Source organism: Lynx canadensis, chromosome C1 (assembly GCF_007474595.2).
Source record: "Lynx canadensis isolate LIC74 chromosome C1, mLynCan4.pri.v2, whole genome shotgun sequence".
In the NCBI taxonomy this organism is placed as follows: Eukaryota; Metazoa; Chordata; class Mammalia; order Carnivora; family Felidae; genus Lynx; species Lynx canadensis.
Window position 1 is genome coordinate 61,653,522 of NC_044310.1, and position 20,124 is coordinate 61,673,645.

The window sequence follows — 20,124 nt, forward strand, 5'->3', positions numbered from 1 at the left end:
CCCCGCGTGGGACTTGGTGCTGACAGCTCGGAGCCTGGAGCCTGCTTTGGATTCTGTCTCCCTCTCTCTCTGCCCCTCTCCCACTCATGCTCTGTCTCTCTCAAAAATAAATAAAAATGTTAAAAATTTTTTTAAAAACTTTAAAATATTAGTTGAGATTACTAGAATCTGCCTGATAAATATTTTATATATTCCATTTTTTACATATAACTATTTTAATATAGTCTAGTACAGTGCTTGTCAAAAGGTAGATATTCATTAATACATATTTGTCAAGTTAAAGAGTATCCATCTTTCTACTGATTTGTACGAGTCTTCATATATTAGATACACAAACCACTTGTAAATTTTACATATTACAGATGTTTCTCTAATTTTTCATTTATCTTATTGTATTTTTAATCGCTTTATTTGCCTAAATTTATCATATTTTTCCTCTACTTTAAAAAATGATTTTGTGCTTAAAAAGACCTTCTCCACTTCCTGCATTGCCTACCCATCTGCAGAGAAAAACATTCTAATTTTTCATTTACCTCAGAGACTACTCCTGTCTTTAGCCTCACCATTTAAAATTAAAAGTTATTGATGAAGTTGGAATTAATTCCCATGATTTTTTTTGTTTTTATTCCTGGAGAAAGCAGAACTCATAGACATTTCCTGTTTCCAGTACTGCTTTAGAGTTTTCCTATGTTTTATTACTTTGATTATTTCAGTGGGTAACTAATGAATCAGAGGAAATGAAGTTGTGGGGAGGAGGCAAGGGGAAAGGAGAAACAGAAGTTAGATGATAGAGTCAAATCACTTGCTTATTTGGAAGCTTTCACTGAGGACCAAACTGAGCTCCAGTCTTCTATGTCCAATGGTGATAAGTTTATTGAGTTATTATTTTTCCAGGTACCTTTTAAGTACTTTAAATGTATTATCACATCAGTTGTGAATGCACAGTTTGTATGTGTATCACATCAGGAGATGCAGTTAATGTCCCCTTTATTGAAAACCAACGAACTTCATGTGAAGAGGTTATGTAGCTTGCCCCAATTGACACAGTCATTGGCAGAGCTGGGATTCTAACTAGGGAGGTAATTCTAGTACCCACAGTCTTAACCTTATGTTGTAAGTGTCTCAAACTTAACATGTGACAAATTAAACATTTTATTTCTCCCCCAAACTACTTCTTCCTAATTCTTCCCTAGCTCATGTCATTCTGTTAGCTATTGCACTTGGGAAAAATTCGAACACCAAATACCCTGGTCTGCGAGACTCTATGAGATCATGTGGCTTTGACCTCATCTCGAACATTATTTTCCCCTCTTGTTTTTTTTTTTAAACCTTCTCTTCAACACTGACCTTCAAACACACTAAGTTTATTTCCATCTTAAGAAATTATATGTTTCACACTAGCTGCTCCCTGGCCTTTAGTGGCCATCCTTGAAATTGTGGCTTGGATTTCTCCTTTTTGTATTTACTACATATCTCAAGTGCACATTTACCTCAATGAAGCTTTCCCTGATTACTCAGTTTAGAGTAGCCCCTTTATCATTTGCCTGTTTTCCCTCATAGTCATTGGTACTGTATCATTCCATACATTACTTTTTACGTGTTATCTCTCTACTCTTACATACACACAGTAAAAATATAAGCTCCATGAAGGCAGAAATTTAACTGTCTTACTGCAGTGTCTCCACTGCTCATAACAGTGTTTCACATACTATATGTGCTCAATAAATATTTGTTAAGTGTATGAAAAGTGTATTGAAAAGGAGAATAATGTCATAAAAACTGTGTCTAAGAATATTTATTTGGTAGCAATATGGAAAATGGGCTGCAGTGGGAAAAGGCTTCATCAAGGAGACTAGTTAGAAGGTTGTAAAATGGAGGGTGATGTTAGAAATGAGAAGAAATATAGGAAGTACTAGTAAGTTAAAACCAGAGGAATTCTGAAACTGATTGAGTGGAAGAGATTTAAAGTCATTTGGAGTAAGAAAATGTCATTAACATGAATAAGAAATACTAGAAGATGACAGATAACACTGGGGAAATTATGAATGGTATTTAGAAGAGCAATTTTGAATTTTTAATTTGAGATGCTATTGATAGGCAGGATGCATAGAATTTGGACTTAGAATATCTGGACTAAAGATAAAGTTATCTGGTTGTGTAAGAATTACCAAAGGTGGCATTTGGAATGAGAAAGTAGCTTGGGCCTAAACTCACTTTTTGGAGGCAGACAGAAATAAAGAAGAGGCAAAGAGAAAGAAATCAGGAATATATGGTTTTAAGACAGCAAAAGAGGTAAGGATTTTAAGAAAAAAGAGATAATCTGACTATAGAGAGGAGATGGAGGATTGACATTGGATTTGGTGAACAAAGTTACCTTCTGAAACTTGAGGAGGTGATTCAGGACCATGGTGAGTCCTTATGTCTGAGGTGGAAGAAACTAGCATAGTGATTTCTCTTGGTAATATAAGGCAAGGACAAAGGGAGAACTGATGGTGTGAGAAAGAGCAGAATTCAATGTGTAAGGAGTATAGTGAACTCAGTTGGGATTATGTAAGATTTGTGTATACATGGCTAGGGATTACTAAAGAAATGAGATCGGAGCTGTCAACAGTGAGCAGCAATAACTTTATTCAGAAGCTTGGAAAATGAAGCAAGGATAGAGATAACTGTAAGAATAAGCTTCAGTGGAATAAATTTGTTTTGTTCTGTTTGTTTTGCTTAAAAGAATGGAGAAGAGGAACCTGGGTGGCTCAGTCAATTGAACGTCTGACTCTTGATTTCAGCTCAGGTCATGATCTCACAGTTCCTGAGATGGAGCCCTGTGTCGGGCTCTGTGCTGACAGCACCGAGCCTGCTTGGGATTCTGTCTCTCCCTCTCTCTCTGCTCCTCCCCTGCTCACTCATGTGGGATTCCACCCCTCTTTCTCTCTCAAAATAAATAAACATTAAAAATAATAAAGAATGAAAAAAAATAATAAAGAATGGAGAAAACTTAAGTCTCTATTCTGAACAAAGGGAGCCAATGGAAGAGTAAAGAAACACAAAATCTTTAACTTACTTAGTAGAACAGATGTACAGAGTAGAGAATTTTGAAACTATAACATTAATTTTGCTATTTGGAATTCTTTACCAAAGTTTTTTCACTTTTTTATAATTTCTCCTAGACCTTCAGTTATGTATAACAGGATTAAGAAATCGAACTTTTTTTTTTTTTTTAATGGGAGGATTTTCTTAACCAACAGTATTTGAAATAATACTTTCATGCATAAATGCAGTGGCCTATCCCATGAAGACTTGACTTTCTTGCCACAGAGTATGTTTGAGATGTTGGTGGGTCAAATATTATACAGAAGTTGTGGTTTGAATTCCTGCTTCGAGTGAGAAATAATCTTCTCACTCAAAAGAAAGAAACATGAAGACCTTTCTTTGCATTCCCTTCCAGCTGTGGGGTTTTATGAATATGTGACCCTCCATATCACTCTTTTGAATGTTCTGACTTATAAAATAAGGTATAAAATAGTAACTTTTCATAGGGTAATTTTAGAAAATATTTTTTTTATTTTTATTGTTTTATTAACCATCTTTGAAGTCTTACCATATACCAGGTTTAAATAAGTTAATGCATCTGAAAGGTTAATTACATAATAAAAATTCAATGAATATAATTGCTATTAATATTGTGAAAAAGTTCCTTGTCTCTCCAAAGACAGAAATACAGTGCAAATAATAGTATGAGGAAAGTAAGGACCCCTTTGGCCATTGCATAAATTATTCTAACTTAAAGGCCTAAATACTACTTCAAACATTTTCACTGTTAAAATAAGTCAAGTTAAGAAAGACACTACTGATTGATTATATGTAGGCCCATGACACTATGTGTCATTAATTATGTATAGGTGCTATGACACATATGCAGAGAAGAAACAATTACTGATTACCATGAAATAATCCCCTGCAGTCAGTCCAATACCACAGTTGCTGGAGAAAGCACATTTGTTGGAGTGACCTACACGTAAGATTGAGTTGAGTTTTCAAGAACCTCACCATAGGTAGTGTCCTTTCTATCTTTCATGGTCAAATGATAGAGGATTGATTGTAACTGAATAGCCCTGTCATTTGGTCCTACATTTCAGCCATCTCAGAGTTGCTCTCTGCTGTCTCGTGTGCTCTTATGCCAGAAATCACACTTAGGTTTTCTTTGAGCACCTGAACTGGCTGACAGTTAGGGATCAATATATCCTGTTGCACAGTGTCCAAACCTGCTATTAGTAGAAAAGTAACACTAAAGATGTGTTTCCTTACAGGACAGTGCAGAATTGATCACTTCCCTGCTTCACAGTGGAGCTGACATACAGCAGGTTGGGTATGGTGGCCTCACTGCCCTACATATTGCTACAATTGCTGGTCACCTGGAGGTAAGTCTCACCTTGGTCACCTGTAACAAACCTGACTCTTTTAATTCTTGTTCTTAACTGTTTTTAAAGGCTGGCTTTTAGGAGCTGGTTTATTTTTTAGCTATTGAACACATCATTTATTTGGAGGGTCAAGTTAAGCTATATAAATGTTCTTTTGGTAGTCAATTCAGTCTGTTTTGTAACAATGTAATCAAACACCAATTAATATAAAGATGGCTGGGTACACACAGGCTATATAGCAGTGGTTAAGAGCATAGGTTTCGGGGACAAAAAAAAAAGAGCAGAGATGTTGGAGTCAGGCAGTTCATTTTCCATCACTTGCTGTGTTTTCCTCAAGCAAGTTACTGTACGTCATGATATCTCTGTTTTCTTCATTTATAAAATAGAAATAGTAATAGGCCTATTGTAATGATTAGATTAGACAATCCATATAAAGCACTTTTCAGATTGCTTCATATAGAGTAAATACTCAGTAAAAGATCATTCATTAATTCACTTATGTATTAGTTGATTTATTAAGCATCAGTTGTGCTGTAGATACTGTTCTAGCTCCGAGGTGAGAGTAGCAGGAAAGACAGGCAAGATTCCATTTTCTTGGAATTTAGTTGTAGAAAATGAGACAGACAATAAAAGAAAGAAAATATATAACATCACTAGTGAGTACTAGAAAAATAATAAAACAAAGTAAAATGAAAACAGAGTGGAGAAATGGGCACCATTTAAAATAAACTATATGGTAAAACTGTATATAAAATATATATGATAGCACATGCAAAGACCCTGTGGCAGAAAAGACTCAGGTGTGTCTGTGTGATATGAGTGAGCCAAAGTTGTTTATGTGGTATGAGCTAGAGATAGAGTGATGGAGATTGAGATCAGGTGGATGCTTACAAACCAGATCACAAAGTATTTTAAAGCCCATGGGAAGGATTCTGAGTCATGTCTTAGATTTAATTGTTGAAATATTGATTTCATACATACAAAGCACTTTCATTTGTATTACTTATTTAATTCACTCACAAATTCTCATGAAACAATTTTTAGCAACAGTGCCATTTGATAGATATAAAACCACTACTCTTGTATAGTAATTGTCTTTACATATTGCAAATCCACTGAAAAAAAGAGCCATGTCTGGAATCCTGGTCGTTTTTCTCAAAATTTCACACTCTATTAGTTATGGTAACCATGGTACCTTTATTATTAAACAGTTATCTATTTCTCCCTTTTAGTCACATTGCAAGTTAAATTGTATTTTCCTTGCTAACACACGCACACACACACACGCCAACTGTGAACAAATAGAGCTGCATATCATATAAAATACATAAAACTTATGAAGGTGGTGTAATCTACTTCCCTTAAGAGTGTCACTTTAAGGGGCTCTTACACTTGATAAATATTGACATATTTCATCGAGAGAAAAATCGTTTCCTTCGTGCTTACATTTCCACCCCTTACTATTTCTTATTTCCCCCCAAAATAAATCTTTTGGTGACATTCACTGTAATTATAGGTGAATCTGTGTTATTTATAAGTAAGGAAATTTTATTAGAATCACCTAAATATCTTTTCCAAAAAAGAAACCGACTGAGGCCAGTAATAAAGTAAATGGAAGGTAAACTTTAAGGAGTCTGGGTGGAAGTTTTATGGGATAGACATTAAATTCCAGTGAGATACATCCAGCCTCTTAATGCCGGGAAAATGGCAGAATATGTTTTGCAAAACAAAATCCTTTTTGTCTAGTGCTGAGCTGATTACATTTGTCAGGGATAGAATTACAACAGGGTCAAAAGCAAGGTGGTTAAGAGCCTGGTCTCTTCTTCTCCTATTGAAATATCTATTTTCTTACTTATGTAAATCATAGTGTAGAATGAAATATAATTCTACTAGCCTTAGGGAAAACTTTACCAGAATAATTCCAAATATGTCTCTAGTCTTGTCTTGCATTTCTTTATGGGTTCTCCAACTTCATTAGCTGTTGTATAACATTTTGTGATTTTTGTAGACAATTACTGATGGTACATAAAGCAGATGTATATTCATTAACCTTTATTCTCTTTTTATCTAATAGATGAATTAAGTTACAGGTCAGATAATAAAACAAAATGGTATTTAAAAACCTATAAGTTTGATATTCAAAATACAAAATTTTTTCTCTGAATTATGTTTTCAAAGCTATTAATTGCAATAAATACTTACTATTAATGTATTTTCTTCCCTACTCATATTCATTCATTTAATAAATATTTTTAGCCTCTACTTTTTCCATAGCATAGCGTTAGAATATGGGAATGATAGAAGAAAACATGTATGACATACTTTTTCCTTCTAAAGGTATTATAGTGTAGCTGGACATACAAAATGAATACACAGGAAGGGGCACCTGGGTGGCTCAGTAGGTTGAGCATCTGACTCTTGCTCTCTGCTCAGGTCATGATTTCACAGGTCATGGGTTCGAGCTTCGCATCAGGTTCTGCATTGGCAGCATGGAGCCTACTTGGGATTCTCTCTCTGTCCCTCTCTCTCTGCCCCTCCCCACTTGTGCTCATGCATGTGCTCCCTCTCTCTCTCTCTCTCAAGATAAACAAATAAACATTAAAAAATGAATCTACAGGAAGAATTATATAAACAATTCAAAAGTAAAATTGTAAGGAAGGAAGGAAAGGGAAAGAGTCAAAGATCAGAGTGAGTTTGATAATTAGAAACAATTAGAAATGTGATAATTGCATAGCAAAGAATGACAACACAAAATGAGAAGTGTTATGTGTTCACTGGGAATAGAAATCAATGTAGACTGAAAGATTTGGGGAAGGATTTATGAGAGGGGTTTTGAAGTTGGGCTGAACTTTAAGGAGTGGTAAGAACTTGACAGAAAAAAAAAGAGGAATCATGTCCAGAAACTGTAAGAAGAATGAGCTGAACACACTTAGGAGAGAGTGAATGTAATGACAAACAGGTTGTGAAAAGTCCCTTTGGATGTTAGGAATGGACCAGACTAAGGAAACTGAGCATAAAAGTCCAAGGAGTTTCATTCAACTTAGTAAGCATATATTGTAGTTTATGATATACAACACACATGACTAAATGGATAAGGAGATAAATAAAACAAATAAATCCCTGCTCTTTAAAGACATTTACAGCCAGTAGGATTTTTTTCTAATAGGAAATAAGGAGCCATTGGGACTTTTTGAGCAAGAGAATGATTGGAGTTTTGATAAGTAATGTATTGAAGAGGATTTCTCTGAACAAAGAATTTACTACGGATTCCAGAGTGATGATATGATGATTAAACAGAGAGAGATAAAAGATTGGATAAAGGAATCAATTTGGAGGAGAACTCAATTAGTCCCAACATGTTGATCTAATGACATCCAAACTTTCAAGTGGAAATGTTCCTTAATCATTTAGAAATATACAACTAGCATTCAATGGAGAAGTTGGGGTTTAATGTAAGGTTTTGAAAATTATATGTGAAGAGGTGATATTTTAAACCATAATAGCTGAAAGTTGTAAATTGGGTCTAATAAATAGCCAGGACTGAGCCTATCTATAGAGACTTGAGGACTTGCTGCCCCATTGAGGGACAAAGATGCATTGGTCACAGTGGAATGAAGAAAACAAGGATATTGTACTATCACAGTAATTAGGACTATGGAGTCTTTCAGTAAAGGATCCTGGGTATCAAATGGTGTAGAAAGTGCAATGAGAACAATGGGATAAAATACAGATAGCTCCACTTATTATACCAAAAATTTAGATGCTTATTTCACTCCTGTTTTTCACTCTTGGTTAGCAGAGATGGTAGCAGTGGATCAGTGGGAGTTCCCTTTCGTTAGTAGCCACTTTCTTTTATTGCCCACCTGTCTCTGTGCAACAATAAGTGATGCTAAGTCTGACAGCCCTCTTTGTCTACACATATCAAATTCAGAACCTCCATTAGTGTCTCAAGTGTGTTTGTCCTCCCATAATTGTGAATTCTATTAAACAATTTTACAATAAAATTTACATTGACTAGGCAGCTGTCTCCTTCAATAATAGAAGAGAACATGTGCTGTGGATTCCTGGACATGCTGATTGCAATTTGAGAACTCAGATTTAGATTTACTGTGCTTTGAAAAACAGGCAAATACTAGTTATCCTGGGTCTCACTACTTCTCCCTGACCTATCCATCTATCAATACATGTACATATGCTGCTTTATGCAAGGCCTAAGATCGTGTCAGCAGTTTACAAAAATGAACTAAACCCTCTTCTCCCCTTTAAATCCAAGGGGCACATGAGTCATATGTTCTCTCAACCATGAGAAATAAAAAATATTAGCTAACATTTGTTAGTGCTTTGGTATTCACATGCATTTGTCATTTGGCTCTCCTGTTAGATAGTTACCATTAGATTTAGTTTATTAATAAGGAAACTGAGGATTAGAGTAGTTCAGTGGCTTCCACAGAGCCATTCAGGCAATGAATAAATGAGATGAGTAGGACCCACACCTGATTATCTATTTCAAATCTGTAGTCTTGTATATAGAAGGACAATTATTCCCTTTTGACTCTTGCATGTGTTGCTAAACCAGACTTACACCCATAAGACACAAAAAATATATTCAGAAAATAAAGCATAAACTGAATATCTTACTATTTAAAGCCCAGATGTTGCTACATATACAAATAAATCAATATTAAATTAATTCAAGAATAGCTTTATATGGCACTTAGAATATGGGCACCAGAACCCATGGAGGTATAATGCGTATGTGTGAGAATACAACACACACATACACCACACATACACAGACATATCCCCCAAGTGTAAAACACTTTATACTTAGTCAAATAATTCTTTTAAAAGCTGTTACACTGTGATACTTCATACAGTAGTTTCTAAAGTTATCAAGAGACAAATCAATTATCTGTAGCTGTAGACAGCTGTTTGAATAGCAAATAGAAAAGCATGTCTGGGATGACACAATATGTAATGTATAGGGGATGGGGAGTGTTTTATTTGTCACAGAAAGTCACAGTTTCATATACACTTTGTGCAGGTGAGAGTATTATTTTTGTAGTTGAATTTATTGTATCCTACCTTATCCTTTCTTCAGATTGTAAACACTTCTCCAAACACTGCTTCAGAAAGCCTTCCTAGTTATTTTGGAATTTATTTCTGATTTCAAGGAAATGCAATTGATGTTGTTCCAGTTCATTCTTAACTAAATCATCTGAATGTTTCAGGAGAGAGTTTTGTTTACCAAGAAGCTTCTAACTCTCTCTAAGTTATTTCTTTTAAAATGGCTTTAGTTTTCTTCCCAAAGGCACAAACAAGTGAATGCTTGGAATTATAAAATGTGCTCTCTCTCTTTCTCTGCCTCTCTCTCTCTCTCTTAAAGAGATAATGTACTCAGGAGTAGTATAACTAAAAAGTATTAGACCTGTCTACAGTCTTATGAATAGACAATCGTCCCTTATGAACTTCATTCGGAATTAGAAAAAACAGAACCCTATGTCATTTCACAGTGTGCAACACCATTACCTTGTCTCTGATATCTCCCAAAATTTTGCAAGCAGAGAGACAAATATTACATGAAGATCATGAGCTACTACAATTCAGGTACAAAAAGCATAGCAAGGGCCAAATATTACCAGTTAATGCACATTATTATAAATGATTGTTTAAACATCACCTAGTGAATGCCATTAATGATTGATATGTATTCTAATTACCATTCGTTGGTATTCACTTTAAAGTTGGTCTGAATAGTCATTTGCAGTTCTGTGATGACAAAGTTTAATATACCTTCCTATCAAATGGCTAAGTCTGAAACTAAATATTTATTATACAAATAGTCTTTAAAAACTGAGACCTGATTTAGGAACAGTACATCTCCTGTGGCCTTCAAAAGTGGTTTTCTCAGAAGTCAAAACCAGAAGTTCTATGTCCTAATTGCTGAATGCGCTACAGAGCATACTGTTTATTAAAGGCAAGGAGACAGTCTCCTACTGTCTAGGTTTTTGGTCTAGAGACTGAGACAAGATCATAGACCATGCATCATAGTCAGTAATCTTATGGTTTCAGAAGAGGTACCTTGTGTATATATCAATTGTAATATTGATACAAGAGGGCATTAGCTTGAGTGTCATTTTTTTTGAGGGGGGGCATTTGAGTCTTTGCCAAAGGTTCTATTAGCTATCATTAAACATTAAGTATTGCTTTTGGGGTAAGGTAAAAGAGCATAAGCAGGAAAAGCTTTATAGGCTAATAAAAATGTAAATGAACTGTTCATCAGCCTGCTACCATGGAAAATGATGAAAGAAACATTACCTGAGAAATTAGATTCATAGATAATTGCTAATCAAATCAACCTGAATGAGAAATCCCTTTGTAACCATTCAGCATTTTGTGTGAATTTACCTCTCTATGCCAACCCTTCTGTGCACTGAATTTGATTCCAATACCCTAGGTCCTCCATACATTTTTAAAAAGATAGATATAGTGATAACATATATATGTGTATATATATATATATATATATATATATATATATATATATATATAAAACGTTATGCAATGTGTCAGCTAGGCAGAAGTAATTTCTTTGCTAGGTATCTATGACAGTTGATAAGAAACACCTGTATATTTTGATGCTTGTGCATTTAACCTTCTTTTTCAATGCCATACTCCCTACCAGGAATTTGAATGCTCAGTTATGAATCAAAGCTTCTATAGCTTGCTTAAGTCACAGCCCCGGAGTTTCAGAGCTTCTAAGCTCCCTGTGTCCTAAGCAGGCAGGAAATTACTACTCTTCTCCCCCTCAATTAGGAATACATTGGAAGACCAATATTTTCTATCTGATCTTTAAATACAGTAGTAAAGTAGATGGTGAGTACTACCTACTTTCTCTCAGGGATAATTCATTCTGGGATAGTATTTAGGGAGTAGAGGACTTTAAGTATTTTATCTTTTCTGAACATTGTGTGAGTTATTCTCCGTATGGCTGACTTTTGTGGATCTCAAAAGAACCTTTAGAAAGTTGCTGAGGTTGGACGAGTGAGAGTGAGAGGCTAGAGTCCCCATGAGTGACTCTCAACAGTTGCGCTCTGTCACAGCATCTCTCTTCTGAGGTGTCCCTCAAAGACACTCAGCACCTCTGCCTCTTATCCCTTATTCTTGCACAACTGAATATCAGACTAATATAGCTATTATAAAGCAGGGAACTGTTAAGGAAATCACACAAAGCTTTCTAGAGTTACTCTGAGATGTAATTCAAGTACAACCACTTGGAGCATCTTTAACCTTGATGCCCTTTTACTTTGTTCTGTGCCCTGAAGTAGGCTACTAGCTCCCTTAGTCCTGGGATGAGCAGTCTCATAATTGCTGCAGATTTCCACACCTGAGAAAGATCCTACCAGGAGTTGAAGAATCATTTTCATAATACTTTCCTGAAAGGTATTCATCAAGCTATCCAGGAAACTTGGGGGGAAATTCCAAACTAAATAAGACAAAAGCAATGGATGCAAATCTTTTGTCTAGAACTATCAAAGACATTACTGATAGTGATCAATATGTTGCCTCATTCTGTCATTCATACTGTCATTATCTTACTCTTTATTCACAGTGTCATTATCTTCCTGGACTTCCTACAATAGTATTCTGACTTATAAGGCCTGTCTTCCAATCTTTTACAGTCCTATTTTATCCTAAATACGCCTGAAATTTTGCCAGGTTCTCTAACATGTGGCTTTGATTGAGTCATTCCTCTGACCAAGAGACTTGCTTATCCCAAAACACACCCAGCAGGGATTAAGTGATAGTGATCCAATTCTCCTACCTTTTCAGCCATGGGTTTTGATACTTTTCATTTTGCAGCCCATGCTCTAAATTCAGTGAACTGTTATGCATTTATATTCCCTATGCTTTTTATTACACTATAGTCTCTTTATAGTTTGCCTCTCCCACCCATCCTCAAATTTCAGCTAAAATGCCACTTTCATTAAACTGCTGGATTCCTTTAGCTTGAGGTGTTTCCATGTTTCTAGCCATGGTACTTTTTCTATACCTTTCTCATAGTATTTAACACTGCCTGTTTTATAAATATGGTTATATTTTACTATTTTATTATATAGTTTTCTTGAGCATAGGAACTGCATGTTAAAATCTCTATAGCTCTCACAGATTCTAGTATGGTGCTTTTGCATATACTAGTTTTTTTTTTTTTTAACTTAGAGCATTTCTTTTTTTTTTCTTTATTTCTTTCTAAACTTTTTATTTATTTATTCATTTAAGTAATCTCTACAGCCAACGTGGGGCTAGAACTCATGACCCCAAGATCAAGAGTAGCACGCTCTTCCAACTGAGCCAGCCAGGTGCCCTGAATATTGTAGGTTTTTAATAAATGTTTGTTGAATGACTAAATTAATGATTATGCAAGTGTTTTACAAATCACACAGAATGAGGAAAATAATTTCTCTTCTCCATAAATGCACAAGAGATTATAATGATATCTTTAATAAGGAAAGTAGCTTACAAAATCACAACCAATTTTCATAAATAGCTTCATACAAATTACTCTTAAAAAAATCTATAAAATGAAGTAAGGGGGAACCTGGATGGCTCAGTCAGTTGAGCATCCGGCTTCGGCTCAGGTCATGATCCCACAGTTTGTGGGTTCGAGCCCCGTGTCGGGCTCTGTGCTGACAACCCAGAGCCCGGAGCCTGCTTCTGATTCTGTGTTTCCCTCTCTCTCTGCCCCTCCCCTGCTCTCACTCTGTCTCTGTCTCTCAAAAATAAATAAATGTTAAAAAAAAATTTAAATGAAGTATATAGCCAATACAAACAAAAATAATGATCAAGTTTTGTTTTTAAAATTTTCTCTTTGCCCATTCAATATCTTTTTTTAAAGTTATTTATTTATTTATTTTGCATATTAATGTTATATGTGTTAATATTACCTTTATTAAGTTAAAATTTAAAAATAGTAAAATACACTTTCATTTAAGCTAGAACTCTCTTTTTCTTCTCTTAATATCTATTGGTGGTATTCTGTGTGCTCTTATTTTTTTTCAAGTTTTTATTTCAATTCCAGTAAATTTTTATTTAAATTCCAGTTAGTTAACATACAGTGTTAGTTTCAGGTATACAACTTAGTGATTCAACGCTTCCATACAGCACCCAGGGCTCATGACAAGTGCACTCCTATTTAAAACATAATGGAGGAATTTGGACTTAATCTATTAAGTTTGATCTAACAAAAAAGGTAACAGAGTTTAAGTTTATTCTACTCCACAAAAAACAAGCCCAACATACCCATAAGGGAGCATGGTTAGTCTTTGAGATCTGCATGTCTCTCTCTGTGACTTGGCCGAAATTCCCTAATCTCCATTCTAATCAGTACTGTTGTCTCCAATCTCACATGTGAATTGTGCTTTCTGACATAAAATCAGTTACTGACTCACAGCAGCCTCTGTACTGATAGCTTGTGATCCATTTATGAACTGTCAAGATAAATAAAGATCTTCAGATTATTTATATCTGCTTTTTTTCCCCAGTAAACTTAGAGAATTACTATATATCTAATCCCTCTCCAACTTGATTTTATGTCTTTTAGCCTAATTGGTTGCCAAACTGAATATACAACTTTCACATTGATGATGCAAGAAGAGTGGAAATGTGTTGTTCCAATAAGGAACATGAATTGGTTTAGATGTTGGCACTCCCATCAGCAAGTGTGATAACATAAATCCTTGAAATCCAGTCAATAAATTCTGGAACTGTAATATTTTATAGTAAAAGCCTTTGAAATTTTTTTAGCACTTCCTTCTTTTTGGCGAGTAACCAAGTCTAAACCCTCATTGGAACTTCTGGAATTGTTGAGATTGTGTCTAATATAGATAGCCAAATCTTTTAAATCAGAGTTTAAATAAAATTTGTAATTGAACAAAACCCAGTACCAGTATATGAATAAACTTATTTTTGTTGTACTGCTGTCAAAATTATGATGAAAACTCTCTGTGTTTTGGGCCTTAATATTTTGTGTGTGTTATGATCCAGCAAACTGACTTCTAGAAATTTATTTTATGGAAATCAGAAGAGATTAGATCGTAAGTGTGCTCATGTAAAATAAATAAGAAAAACAATCTAAATGCCAAGAAACAAATGTTGATTGAATCAAGATGATACATGGGTACAGGGGAATACTATGCAGTCATTAAACATGGCCTTGCACAAGTGTATACAGTTACAAGATGTAAGGTAGTGGTCCTGTTTTATTCTTTTGCACGTAGCTGTCCAGTTCTTCCAAAATCATTTATTGAAGAGATTGTCTTTTCCCCATTGTATATTCTTCCCTCCTTTGTCATAGATTAATTGACCATATATTTACAGTTTTTTTCTGGGTTCTCTATCTTATTCCAGAGATCTATATGTCTGTTTTTGTGCCAGTAGCATACTGTTTTGATTACTCTAGCTTTGTGGTATGTTTTGAAATCAGAAAGCATGATATGTCCAGCCTTGTTCTTCTCGCTCAAGATTGCTTTGGTTGTTTGGGATCTTTTGTGGTTCCATACAGATTTCAGAATATTTTGTTTTAGTTCTGAGAAAAATGTTGTTGGTATTTTCATAAAGATTTTATTAAATCCATAGATCACTTTGGGCAGTATGGATAATATCCTTATCCATGAACACAGAATATCTTTTTGTTTATTTGTGTCATCTTCAATTTCTTTCATTAGTGTCTTATAGTTTTCAAAATACAAGTCCTTTTACCTCCTTGGTTAAATTTATTCCTAGGTATTTTATTCTTTTTGATGTGATTGTAAATGGGATTATTTTCTTAATTTCTTTTTCTGATAGCTTGTTAGGATATAGGAAAGCAACTGATTTCTCTATGTTAATTTTGGGTCCTGTGACTTTACTAAATTTGTTTATTTGTTCTAACAGTTTTTGATGGAGTCTATACTGTTTCCTATATATAGTATCATGTCATCTGCAAATAGTGACTTTTATTTCTTCCTTTCCAGTTTGGATGCCTTTTATATCTTTTTCTTTCCTAATTGCTCTGGGTAGGACTTGTAATACTATTTTGAAAGAAAGTGGCATTCTTATCTTGTTTCTGATTTTAGAAGAAAAGTTTTCAGCTTTTCATTATTGACTATGATGTTAGGTGTGGATTTGTCATATATGGCCTATTTTATGTTGAGGTATGTTCCCTCCATAGTAAGTTTCTTGAGAGTTTTTATCATACATAGATGTTGGATTTTGTCAGATGATTTTTCAACATCTGTTGAAATGATCATATGATTTTGATCTTTCTTTTTGTTAGTGTGGTATATCACATTGATTGATTTGCAGATGTTAAGCAATTTTTGCATCCCAGAGTAAATCCCACTTGATTATGGTATATGACCCTTTTAATGTATTGTTGAATTTGGTTTGCTATTTCGTTAGCATTTTTCTATGTTCATCAGGGATATGGGCCATAATTTTGTGGTGTCTTTGTCTGGTTTGTTATCAGGGCAATGCTGGCCTCATAAAGCATTCCATCCTCTTTAATTGGAATACTTTAAGATGGATAGGTTCTAACTGCTCTTACCTATCTTATCTTCAAATGTATTTGAGTTACTTTTCCTACTTTTTTAAGAATTTCTTTTAAATTTCTTAAGATTGATACATGGCTTAGCTCATTAATTTTTAGCTTTTTTTCTTAATCACTTACAAGTCTCTATATTTTAAACTTCTACTTTGGCTATATTGTCCAAGTTTTGATGTATCATATTTTGTTGATATTCATTTCAAACTACTTTCTTATTCCAGCGTGAATTCTTTTTTGACCCACAAGTTATTTAGAAGTAGGCTTCCAACTTTATAAATTTAGTATTTTTTATTTACCTTTTTCTTAATGATTTTTAAGTTAATTTACACTGTGGTCAGAGAACTATGTCATTGTTTCCCAGTATTTGAAATGTGTTGAGGGTGCCTGGGTGGCTCAGTCAGTTGTGTCCAACTCTTAATTTCTGCTCAGATTGTGATCTCTCAGTTGGTGACATCAAGCCCTGCGTTAGGCTCCATGCTGACAGTGCAGAGTCTGCTTGGAATTCTCTCTCTTTCTCTCTCTCTCTCCCACCCCTCTCGAGTGCATGCACTCCCTGTCTCTCTCAAAATAAATAAATAAATAAATAAATAAATAAATAAATAAATAAACAAACCTCAAAAAAGAAAAGAAATATGTTGAGTTTTGGTATATGGGCCAGTATATGATCGATTTTGTGAAAGTTCTATGTGTTCCTGAAATGAATATGCACTCTGCTATCGTTTGTTAATGTGTGTTGTAAGAGCCAATTAGGTCAAGTGTTTATGTCCTTCATATCTTTTATGTATTTTGTGGGTTTCTTGTTTGTTTGTTTTGGCTTATGCTTTCAACTCTGTGTTAAAAATTCTCTACTGTAGATCTGTTTCTTTGTTTTAATTCTGTACATTTTTCCTAATTTATTTTGATACTGTGTTACTAGATATGCACAAATTTAACATGATTATAGTTTCCTAGGAGAATCAATCCTTTCATTACAACAAATTAACCTTCTTTATCTCCAGCAATGCTTTAATTTACCCAAGAAGTCTAATTTTTCTCATATAAATATAGCAATATATACCTCTCTTGCTTAGAATTTATTGGGCATATCTTTTTCTATCCTTTTACAATAAACCTATATAAACTTCTTACTTTACAGGTGTCTCTTATACATAGCATATAATTGGATTTTATTTTATCCTACCCAGAAATTCATTATTTTAATTAATCCATTTGCATTGTATAGAGTTAAATCTACCAACATATTTTGAACTTCCATTTGTTTCATCTTGCTTTGTTTAAAAAATTAAATGTCTGTATATGGATGGCCTATTTCTAGACACTTTATTCTATCCTATTGTTCTGTTTGTTTGCTGCATGTGAAAATCACTCAACTTTCATTGCTGAAGCTTTATAACAAATTTTGATATCCAGGGGTATAAATGTGATAATCTTTTTATAATTATTTTTAAAATTTTCTTTGCCATTTTTGGCCTTTTACATCCATTATAAATTTTATTTTCTTTTCTTTAAGTTTTTATTTATTTATTTTGAGAGAGAGAGAGAGAGAAAGAGAAGGAAAGAGAGAAAGAATCCCCAGCAGGCTCCACACTGTCCACACAGAACCTGATGCAGGGCTCAAACTCATGAACTGATAGATCATGACCTGTACTGAAGCCAAGTGTCAGACGCTTAACCAACTGAGCCACCCAGGTGCCCTACATCCATTATAAATTTTAAAATCAGATTGTCCATTTGGGTGATATTACAGCTATGGGTCCTTTTTTTGTCATTTATTTACTTTAATATATATACTTCAATATTTACCTATATTCAAAATATACTTAACCCCTCCAATACCCCTCCAAAAGCCACATTCTATTACCACATCATGCTCAAATTCCAGGATCTCCTCAAGTAAATCAGGTTCAAGTGTGGATGAGAATTCTTAAGTTTGGTGCTTCTACTATGGTTTATCTCAACTGGAATTCCTGTGGAATAGCAACAGGTTGTTTGCCTCCCACACACCCAGCATACAGTGGTAACTAGGCATAGATAATCACAATAGACATATCTATTCAGAGTAGAAGATGGACACACACAGCAGATAACCTCATATTGTTGTCATAGAGACTCAAACATCATAGTATGGTCAGATAGTACAAATAATAATGAATGATTGTAATGAGATGTGAGGGCTCTTGGTCATTTATACAGTTTTGAAGAAGAACATTTTTAGGTAATAAATGGTAATGTGTGTGTGTGCTGCATTTAAATATAAATGCACAACTGCTGTTTGATTATTATAATTTTCATCATGCTATATATTCTAATTTCTTGATCATTCAGCTTTGGGAGTTAAATCATGTAAAATTTTAGAGATAACATGTATCTGGAATAGATCAGGTCCTAGGTATTCAGCGAAATCTTCCCCTACTGTACCTTTCTCTCCTTTTAAATCTTCAAATCATATTATAGTTTTGTACTTATCAAGTTTGGGCAATGAAAACTGAGGCTCTTCTCCCTTCTACTACATAGAACATGCTTCCCTGTATCTTACAGGGGGACACATGAAGGAATAATATTAAGATCAGCAAAATAGTAGACATCTCTTGGTTAATAAAATTCTATAAAATATTTTAGATGTTTTAATTTTAATTCTGAAGGAATGAGAAAGTGTCCATCTTGGCTTATAAAAGAACATCAGTATCTCTTCTAAAAGTGCCATAAATAAGACAGAAACTGGCAGATTTATTGTTGATCTATGTTTAATTTAAATTTGTTTTTAGAATATAGGAAAAGTGGTGAAAGGAAACTGACAGCTTTGAATAGATATATGGTCTAAAACTCTGTACTACATCACTCATTTTAAATTAAGACTTGATATTATTCTTTCTGAAATATATCAGATGTGGAAAGACACAGAGTGTGGTCCTCTGAAAAACGGGAGAGAGGGGGAGAAAAGCAGAAATAAAGTACCTCTTAAATTATTGATTTTGTGAAACATATCAAATTACTTGTCATCATAAATGTGGCAGCCTATAACTTGAAGTGTGTTGACCAGTGATGACCTTAATGTGTTTGGATGCTTACTGGCTTTTGCACCTTTATGGCAGAGCATTAAAGTATATTTTATGTTTAGATAATTTATCAATGTATAGGTGTGTAATCCTATTTATCTTGCTATTTTATCAGGTTGCTAGTGTGAGGCCAATATTTTAATAAGCTATGTATCAAATAAGTAAACTTTAGCAATTTGAAAGACATTTTTGATACAGTATATTTCTATACTAATAGTATGTCATTGGCCAAACTATTGGGAAGTAAATTATAGCATAGATTAAGCTCCCTCTCTATGAAAATAACTTTTATTGAGTGTTTTCAATATGCCAGTTGTTTTCTAAGCACTTTACATTATCTCTTTATATTCTCATTATAACTCCACAAGATGGGTGATATTATTATCCTCATTTTATAAATGCGGAAACTAAGTCACCCTACTGGGTGTGGGAACATTCAAGGTGGGAAAAATAGTGTAAGAAACATCATGGTATATGTGGGGAAATATAAACAATTCTGTGTAAACCTAACACATTAACAAAGTCCTAAATTTCACAGTGTATTAAATAGCCAAATCATATCTCAGCTTTATATGTGTTTTCTTTTAACAAAACTCATATCTGACCTGCAGCCAATGTTTGTTACTGTTCCTGATTGAAACTCCTTGAGTGGAATTACAGAATTGTCATCTCAGTATTAAAGGTATTAAAGGTGAAGATTAAAGTGCATAAATGATTTGTCAGGGAGAGTGCCTGGAGAAGAACATAGAGCACTGAAATCTTACCCCAAAGCTTTGGTTTTCTAGGTTAGATAAGACCAGCTCCAACTAAGATGTTGGAATAGAATTGAGCATGATTATTTATAAGTCCCATCCCAGTTTCTAGCAGACACCAGTCATGAGGCAACACATCTATTGATTAAAAGTGTAGGTATGCTCTGGAGACCAGAAAATTTAGGTTTAACTGAGTAGGGGTGGGGCGAATACTTTATCTCTAACCCTAAATTTCTTTCTCTCTAACATAATCATAACAGGATTTACTTTTTATGTTGTTGTGAGGAATAAATGTAACTAAAGAGCCTAGAACCATG

General features: G+C 34.2%; 1 protein-coding gene across 7 annotated transcripts in view; it reads left to right on the top strand.

Annotated features, from left to right (window-relative positions):
- The window catches only part of LOC115520450 (serine/threonine-protein kinase TNNI3K), a 289,743-nt gene that overhangs the window by 28,989 nt on the left and 240,630 nt on the right, over positions 1–20,124 (top strand). For all 7 annotated transcript variants that reach the window (XM_032594324.1, XM_032594325.1, XM_030324809.2 and 4 more), the window contains one exon: positions 4,305–4,415. In XM_032594324.1, coding sequence (XP_032450215.1) covers positions 4,305–4,415 — 111 coding nt within the window. The remainder of the gene's footprint in view (positions 1–4,304; positions 4,416–20,124) is intronic.